Source organism: Macrobrachium nipponense, chromosome 7, assembly GCF_015104395.2.
Source record: "Macrobrachium nipponense isolate FS-2020 chromosome 7, ASM1510439v2, whole genome shotgun sequence".
NCBI classification, from domain to species: Eukaryota; Metazoa; Arthropoda; class Malacostraca; order Decapoda; family Palaemonidae; genus Macrobrachium; species Macrobrachium nipponense.
The window spans coordinates 28540041-28550040 of record NC_061109.1 but is presented as its reverse complement, the minus strand read 5'-3'; the positions used below and the strand labels follow the sequence as shown (position 1 = coordinate 28550040).

Here is a 10000-nt window from a genome sequence, read left to right as displayed (position 1 = left end):
AAGTACAGCACAGTGGCTCATCAGCGTATGTTTTACATGTATTTGGGACCAGGGTAGTATAACATAGCAGATATCCGGCCTTCACGCTTATGAAAGAGGTCTGTTGACCCTCTTTGTATTTTGATGCCGATCGAATGTCACAACGTAAATATGCTGTTTTTTTCTGCCTTTCACTATCGTTGCTTTTTATTAGTAATTACAAACTACTTTTGGAATGATAATTATCTATGCCCAAGTTTTCGTGTTCTATCTTTCTAAATTTGATGTTTTCATCATTGATGACGATTTAAAAAAATTCTCAGCAAGTAGTCCATGACTTCTGCCTATATATATATATATATATATATATATATATATATATATATATATGTGTGTGTGTGTGTGTGTGTGTGTGTGTGTGTGTGTGTGTGTGTGTGTGTGTATTATAATGCCTTCTGAGATTACTCACTTGTGTTGCAAATGTTAATTTTGTCTGCGTAAAGAAGCCAGAATGATTTACTATACATTCTGTGATATACCTCTTTCTCTACTTTGATTTCCTTTTGTAACAACTTTCACACACGGCAGGTGAATTTGGTTCGCTTAGCAACACGTGCTGTGTTCCATCAACAAGCAACAATTAAATGAACATGTCTTCGATTGGTTTATCAGCAAATCACAAGGGAAACGGAAAAAATAAAAACAGGCTCGGAAGAAGACCAAAATGCATCTCTATTTTGAACGAGTGGACATAATCTCTTGCGGAAATCATCACGGATATTCAAGAAGCAAAATTTCCCGCTCGTCTACCCGAGCGAGGGGGAGAGAGAGAAAGAGAATGAGAGAGAGGAGGGGAACCCAGTGGAAACTGGCATCCACACGAACCGACCCCCCACTCTTCCCCTCTCCCTCCCCCCCTCATTACCCTCCTTGCCTTTGATCGAGACGAGGTTGCCTGGTGGTGGCGTTCGTTCGGTTCAGTACCTCTCTAGACTCGTTGCTGTAAGGACGTCCTCCGCTTCGTACTCTGTGCTGTGTTTGCCCTTCTCTTCCTCCTCCCACAGTTTGAAAGGCTTTATTTAAGACTTTTTGGTGGTGATCATGGATTCGAAGAGACCTCCACCCAGACCGGTGAATTTAGAGGAGGCGGACGATGGTGTCGTGGAGTTTTCGCCGCTCAATCAAGAGGACGACGAAGGCACAGTCACTATCGAAGTGCCTGTGGCCGAAGAGAGAGCCGCATGGGGATCTAAAATGCAGTTCATGCTTTCTTGCATTTCTCTTTCCGTCGGTTTGGGCAACGTTTGGAGATTCCCCTATTTAGTGCAGCAAGACGGAGGAGGTAAGTGGTCATGCTTGACACCGTAGAGTTTGTTGACATTCGTCTTCTGTTGAAATGTGACTAGGAATTTACGACCGCCGTCGCACACACGCTGACACAAGCAGGTTTTATGTGGTGTGGTCGCGGAGTCGTTCGTTTCATATAATTCTCTCTCTCTCTCTCTCTCTCTCTCTCTCTCTCTCTCTCTCTCTCTCTCTCTCTCTCTCTCTCTCTCTAACAAGTTTACTGTTTTTGAGTTCTCACCATTTTTGTGGGGATGATTATTTAGGTTAAATAATTGGCAACACTGTGCTAGTACTATTTGACATCTCTTATGTGCGTTTTGCAACTGGCATTTAGAGTATTTTTAAAGTTCGATTGAATATCGACCTAGCCCTGCATATAAACCACTAGATTTATGTACTTACCATTCTGCATGAAAGTGTGTTGGTGGAGATACAGACACCCATGGAAAACGAAAAGCGCTACAGAAAAGTAGCGTGGTTAGCATTTCTGGGAATGTGTGTGTGTGTGTGTGTGTGTGTGTGAGCGCGTGTGTGTAAGAGAGAGATGTAAGTGTGTGTGGTGTGGTGTGCCTGGGTGCTGTTTGGCGGATCAATATTGCTCGGCTGGAGCGCTTGAACTAAGCTCTGAGACACAGTCCTAAATGTTTACATAGATCGCCTCAGGGGCGAGAATACACGTTCTCTCTCTCTCTATCCGTCCTGTTTTTTTCTTTTCCTTGTAAGGGAGGAAACGTCATACTAGGCGGGGGTGGATAATGTCATCTCACCTGCCGTTAGGTAACTTCTCCCTCAAGGTATAAAAGGAGAATTCGTGCTGACTTAAAGGGGAAGGAGCCAGCGTGGTTCCTCCGTTTGAGTACACATACACACACAAACACACGCATGCGTATGCCTGTTTTCGGTTGAAAAATACAAATCTATTGTGGTGGGAAATTCATTGATATTGGTGCCATGTGATCCCACAGGTCAGCGTTAGCGTTATTGTAAGGAATACACATTAAGACAAAACTAGTTCTCAAGTAGCAGTTTCGAAGAATTCGCGCCGTCTTATATGCTGTGCGCACTATGGAATGGTAGCCGAAAGGCCTTCATTAATGAGACTTTGAATTTGTATTTCAATGAATGATTGAATGATAGCGTGTGCCTTGATGTATTTGCGTAAATGCTTAAGGTATTGTGTAATCATCCACGCTAAAGCTATAATACCTGGGAAATATATATATATATATAGTGTGTGTGTGTGTGTGTGTGTGAGTGAAGATTGCAATGCTTTTATTAGCTGTATCCAATCATTAACCATATCACTGCACAATGATGATCTATTAGTTATGCATCTTTCGTGGATCCCTGCCCCTTGTAGTCAGGTAAAGATTATGAGCACAATTAAATCTGGTCTTTCATTACAATATACTATGTATTTACGAGCTGACCTTTGCAGGGTACTGTGGATGAGCGTGACCTACCAGTTCATTAGGGAATTTCTTGCATAATTAATAGTTTCCCAATTGTAGGTCACGTGGAAGTTCCTTTCAATCCCGACATAATTGGTGCAGTGGTCATTAGTGATACTGATGCAATTTTTAACTTGTTTTAATTTCTTTGATGTTTTTGTTCGTTAAGTCTTAGAGGACGTATTTTCATATTTTTAATGGGATGTCATTGTTTTTCCTGTAGTAGTTACCATTTACACATTACTTGTTCTCAGCACCTGCTTCATTTATTATTCCAGTTTCTGGAATATATACTTGTTCTTGTTTTAAATCGTATGGGGTTCGGGCCACGAAAGATTGTGAATATTTTGTTTTGTTTTTTTGTAAAGGCTTGTTTTATTATAGGTTATTAATTTTTTTTTCACTTGTTTGTTTACCAATTTATTATTTTGAAGATCCTTGATTTACGTTGTTACTGATTCTTCGTAAATACTGCTGCATCATTTTTAAATGTGAGTTTTAAGGGGATTTCGGTTCATAATGCGAAAATTGTTGATATTTCAGATGTACCTCAAGGATATATGAATACAGAGTAAATGAAAAAGAAAGAAGTTGATAACAGCGTATAATTTTATTAAATATATAGGAGGCGTATGTCCCCTCGGACTAAAAGAAAGAAAAATAACATAAGATAGATGAGCAACCCAGAAACCTAGATTAAGAACAGACAAAAATAAGATAAAAGCTGAAGCCTTTGGTATTGTTTAAAACTAATTTACGGAGCTGCAGATTATCCCAGTGCCTAAGTTCGGAGTTTGTTTCAAGTTCTTGAGAGTCGAGTTTTCAAGTTTTTTTTTTTCTTCTTCTTCCTCTTCTTTCCATTCAGACACTAGGGGAAAACTTCTTCGTTTACCTCGAGTTCTGGTCTAAGATATTTTCTTCTTGGGCTTGAAGGACGAAAATAGTTGGCTGTTTGTCGCAAGTTCAGGGAGGCCCGAATAGTTCCGGTCGGCCTTAGTTAAAATTACAGCTTGCGGCTCGTTGTAGGCTTCGCACTCGGGAGAGATAATTTCCATTAACTGCCTTTAATTGCCGTAGTCTTTAGGGTAAGGCCTAGTAAGGTTCATCATGAGGTGGCTGGTGTGAACCAGTTCTCTTCCCAAGATTGTCGTCTGTTTTGGTTTAATTCAATGCTTACCACTTCACCTCTCGATGTTTAATTAATTTAAATTTATATTATTTTTTTTAAATTAATTTTTTAATACATATATATATATATATATATATATATATTATTATATATATATATATTTATTATATATACACACATATACACACGTACATATATATATATATATATATATATATATATATGTATATATATATATACTATATATATATATATATATATATATGTATATGTATGTGTATATGTATGTATGTATGTTAGCACCCAGTATCGTTTGTGTAGAGAAGAAAATCTAATATGCTCAACTTGCCAATGGATGGCTTGTATGAAAGTTCCTTGGAAAGTACTGTTGTCAGAGCTTAAGAAAGCGACGTAACTGCCCGAGGGTCGGAACTTACCGTCTTGAACCTCTCTTATATCACCGTAATTTTGAAGGACACGGGTACTTTAGTGCATATAATATTGCCCATTCATTGGTGTATATATTAAGTGTTTTAATTTAGAATACGCCATAATTTCCCTATTTTTTCTCGGTCTCTTTTTTTATACTTCTCTTTACTTATTGTTCTAGTTAATGGCACAATACCTTGTCTCGCTGGAGGATCAGTTTTTCTTTAGAATTAGAATTCCATTAATATATATGTTCTCTATAAGTAATGGTGCATCAGTAACTGTAGTAATTGTGATTTTTACGCCAACAACATCTTTAACAAATACAACAAAGTAATCTGTAAGAGCAACGTCCAGATAAATGGAGGAAAAAGTTGTGTTAGTGCCGGTTTGCCGCGTTAAATCAATCACCATGTCCACGCCAAGGGAGGGAAACTTTCTGGAAAGGAAAACGTCTTTTGGCGCATTTAAGAAAGCTTTCGGATCACTTGTTAAATCCTTTACTTAGCTTTCGAAAAGAAAGTCACGTTGAGAAGCTGTTTCTCGCTCCCAACATTTTTAGTTGTAAGATCAAGCTTTTGAAGAAATTTAATCTTTTCGAAAATAATTTTAAATCAAAAGATTTAATTCTAACTTAAATGAAACGAATCAAGAAGTTCAATTTCAAAATTAGGTTCTAAAAAAGAAAGCGAATGTTCTGTCCTCTTCCTCCAGCGAAAGTGCTTGCTTTCACTCTTCGTAAACACAGTCAAGTAGAAAGTCCTGAAGTAAAGTTCTCAAATAGAAAAAAAAACTTGCTTTCATTTTTCGAAAGCGAAGCTACGTCAAATGAATGCATCTCTCTCTCTCTCTCTCTCTCTCTCTCTCTCTCTCTCTCTCTCTCTCTCTCTCTCTCTCTCTCTCTCCAGACTCTGCGTCTTTGGTCATTCAAAGATGGAACCTGTTAATTAAAAACATTCCAAGGAAAATCCACTTAGGACTTCGTGTAGTGTGAACCGTCCGTCGGGGCTGACCTGGTCCTCGTTGCTTGTTCTCTAATCCCGAGCAGTGTTTCGAAGTCAGGAACATATTAAAGCTGGCGAGAGGAGCGCTAGAACACGTTCCCTCGAGTCAGTCTTTTCTTTTGTGATTCTTTCGTAGTCTCTTGCTTCCTTTCATTTCGCTAACCTTGTTACAGGTCGTGATGGTTTTGTCTTGCACTTTGGATTTATGTCCTGCCAAGCCCTCCACAGGGGAGATTCCCTCTCTGGCAGGTCCTTGTACGTTTTCAAAATAAGGTGTTTCTTATTGTTTTTATATATATCATTGTCTTTTAGTGTTTTCTCGTCAGTATCATAGCTCCTGCAGAATAGGAGAGTCTTTAGTTCTTGTAGGTCTTGTCTAGTGCTTTTTAGTTACGTCTCTCTCTCTCTAAATCTCTCTCTCTCTTTCTCGTTCCTTCTCCTCAGTCTCTCTCGTCTCTCTCTCTCTCTCTCTGTTTACTATATATATATATATATATATATATAGATATATATATATATATATATATATAATATGAAATTCGGAGGAATAAAAAGAAAATAGTCAGCGTTAAAGATGGAATACTAATGAGTCTCTTCATAGATAAATGTATCCACATGTGATCTCAAAACACACACATCGGTACATAGTGCACAGTATATACATTAGATAAATGTGTACAGGGACAAATACATGCATACATTCATGAACACATACATAAATACATAATATAGGTCACTTAACATTTATTTACACAAACAAACACATATGTGTGTGTGAATAAATGTTGAGTAGCCTATATATATATATATATATATATATATATATATATCATATATATATATATATATATATATGTATGTATGTATGTATGTATGTGTGTATGTATGTATGTATGTGTGTGTGTGTGTTCATGAATTTCATGAGTGTGTATGCATGCATTTTTCACTGCATACATTTATTTACTGTGTACCGTGCTACACACTATGTAGTTAGGTGTGTGTTTTGTGGATACATTTATGTATGAAGAGACCCATTAGTATTCCATCTTTAACGCTGCCTATTTTCTTTTTTGTTCCTCCGAATTCAGGAACAACATCGGTGTTTCCCCGTGTGCTTCAGCATTTTTTTTTTTTATTCTTAAGGATACTGAAATTCAAGTTAATTCTAATAACTTACTGGGCTGTTTCACAATTCCATTGCAGATTTCCTTGGGTTTCTGTAAATTGAAGTTTAAACTTATGCGAAAATTAGATGGTTTCTCAGCTGTTGGCGTGTTCTCATTTTTGAAAATATTTCATATGCTGTTGTTGAAATTTTCAACGATATTTATTTTACTATCACTGTTTATGATATGAAATTGTCGCAGCTGTTGCTGTTTTTCCAGTTATGTACATATTCCTTTTATGTTTATGGTGCCGCAGAGTAGTCAGAGATGCTGATGTAACCGTTAATGACAACATTTTATAACTAAAACGGACGAGCCAGTCTCGCCCTTCAGGATACAGGCCCGAGGTCAAATAGCTTTTTGAAAGTCATGGAAATGAATATTTTGCAACATAGTGATATGAACTGAAGTGCGACTGCCGTAGACTTTGGAAGATTTATCTCTTTGCAAGTGCTGCTAATCTTACTTACTAGTTTCGACGCTGGAAATTGACAGCTTCGTAGAAGTTAGAGAGTAAAAGAAATTTATTCTTGATGAAAACTTTTGACAATTTTATTTTCAGTTATTTCACGTAGTTGTAAATTGATGACATGTGTGATACCTGTATGTTTTGTATATAATCTAGTAAACTGAGGAACTTACTGCAATGCTTATTGCTGATTGCGATCGCCGTCGTATATCTCTTCTCAGCACTTGCCAAGTTTGTTGCTATTGTTAGAAGGCTTCGGATTAGTTTTGGGGAAGGTTACTGGGCCCTTAATGTGTTGGCTTGGCTCCCTTGTCCTTACCCTTGACATTTAATGGCGGTTTGCATGTTGTGTTTGGCTCCATTACGACCCCCCCCCCCCCCCTCTCTCTCTCTCTCTCTCTCTCTCTCTCTCTCTCTCTCTCTCTCTCTCTGACATAAGTTACCTCCAGAAAGTAGTTGGCTTGACGAGTCTTGCAATCTTGCACCTTCTGTAAACGAATGGATTTGTAGCAGATTTATTATTTTTCCTGAATCGGTGCTTTCAAGGAGCCATGAAATATCGTTGTATCGTCACCCTATTATTATTATTATTATTATTATTATTATTATTATTATTATTATCATCGTCATCATCATCATCATCAAAATCATTGTCACCGCTATTATTATTGTCTCCTGTTATTTATTATATTTGGCGGCGCTTTATTTTCAAGGTTGATATTATAATATTGCTTTCAAAACCCGTAAATTTAACTTTTGATCCATTTCTTGGTCTCCCTCCACTTCACTGGCCAATTCCATTAGACTTTTAATGTGGCATAGTGGTGTCAATAATAATAATAATAATAATAATAATACCTCGCTCAACTCGAGAGCATCAGCAAGGCTATCATTATTTTTTCATGCGGAAAGTAGGGGTACATTAGTATTTAAAAATGAAACTTCGAATAAAAGAACACTCGCCATCAATATATTGTATTTCAAGAACGTTAGAACATATCACATATTTGATGTTTTCGTAGCTGCAGTTGGGGCTCGAAGCATTAATGATTCATTGCTCCAATAGATGTTTGTAGAGTCTAAAACATAGAATTCTTCACATAAATAGAGCCCCCCCGTGAATTCAGTGGATAGATCTTATCCTGGTTGGCCAGCGCTGACTGCCGCCATTCTTGACCATGGTTTCAGCCAAGGCCAATAGAATATACAGGTCAACCAGCGCAGCTTTCGCTCGGATAGCCGTTATTAATGTGACGTCACTAGGTTCAACAACTGAGACACGTGTCCTCTCTCGCTCGTTTTCTTTCTCTCTCTGACTGCTTATTCATAATCACGTTTAATTATACTGTTATTATTATTATTATTATTATTATTATTATTATTATTATTATACTTTTGATATTAATATAAAATAATGATAATAATAAATATAATAACAACAGCCACGACCAACAACAACAACAATAATAATAGTAATATCAGGAGTATTACAATAATAATAATAATAATAATAATATTGCTATGATTATTATTATTCTTTTATTCTTGATACTATTATAATTATTATTATTATTATTATTATTATTATTATTATTATTATACTCTTATATTATTATTGTTTTTATTATTATGGTTATCATTATTATTATTAATTATTACCGTTATCATATATGATGGAGGCGATTTATATTTATACAATGGTGACCTCTCAATAATCATATCTGGAAATTTAAGAAAAAAAAATATGCTAAGGTGCAAAATTGATCAGACGACAAGTTGGTGCGAGTTAAAATTCTGTAGGCCTTGGGACCAATATGACCTTGAGACAGAGCAAGGCCTGAGACAGATTGAGTAGGAGAGAGATGGATGTCTGACCTTCTGGCCCGCTCATTACAGACTGACCATAGGTTCAGTCTAGGACCTCTTTTGAACCTATTGACGTCATGGATGCGCAAACGACAAAAATTTCGAGCGGCCATGGGTTGACCTTGGTATTCTATTGGCCTTGGTTTCAGCTAGCTACTCAGGATGGACAGTTTCTTCGTCTCGAATTCAAGGTTTCCAGTGAAAAGCGTATACGAAAGTATGAGGGAATCAGAAAACGAGAGGTCATTTCACGTGGCAGCAACATATACGTAGTACATAATGTATGGTGAATTTAACCCGTATATTTCAAACTTTGGTGGTTGACTGAATCCAGATTAACGCTTATATATGATAGTACCCGCATGAAAATGATAGTCGGCAAATCCGTACCGAGCGCTTTCCGCCTTTATTGAGGCATTGTAGGGGCTTATCATTTCCTGTGGTATTCGCTTTTATAATGAAGTTACGTGCATGTACTATGATTTTTAAGCTTATATATATATATATATATATATACATAATTGTATATATATATATATATATATATATATATATATATATATATATATATATATATATGTAAAATGAGTAACTTGATAACAAAATATATAAAACGTGATGCTATCTATAATATACATATATGATATATGGATAATCTGCATATATTTATATACGTAATATACAAATGCTTTGTAAAACCTCAGGGGCGTTCAAACAATCAAACTTGACCCTTTAGGGGGCGAACAAATGTTGGAGTGGTCACAACCTATAAAGTCGTCATATGTCAAGGTCGTGCGGTAAAGACGAAGTACCTTGAGGCCTGACAGTGTTTCAGTAATAGTTTGGCTTCAGGTTACGCCATTCAATTACGGGACGCTTTTCACTTCGTTGCATAAATGTCAAGGTTATTTGGAGATCCGGAAAATATAATCATACGTTTAGATCAAATACACGTGTAAGTCCACGAAGTCATTCTGTGGAATGAAATCATGTATTGAACTGATGTACGAGCGCGCATTCTGAAGGTCGTGTCGCAGAACGAGATAAGGCGACTCGTACTACGTGCAAAACCCTCGGTAGCGTTTAGCCTGGATAATAGCGCAAGAAAGCACAGGGTCTTCGTGCATCAGTCCCATAGGAGCATTTGATCGTTTTTTGTC

General features: G+C 36.9%; 1 protein-coding gene across 1 annotated transcript in view; it reads left to right on the top strand.

Annotated features, from left to right (window-relative positions):
* The first annotated feature begins 951 nt into the window (after nucleotides 1–951).
* Nucleotides 952–10000, top strand: part of LOC135217481 (sodium- and chloride-dependent transporter XTRP3A-like) — a 243982-nt gene continuing 234933 nt past the window's right edge. Inside the window, 1 exon segment of the mRNA XM_064253400.1 lies at nucleotides 952–1321. Coding sequence (XP_064109470.1) covers nucleotides 1081–1321 — 241 coding nt within the window. The 5' untranslated portion in view covers nucleotides 952–1080.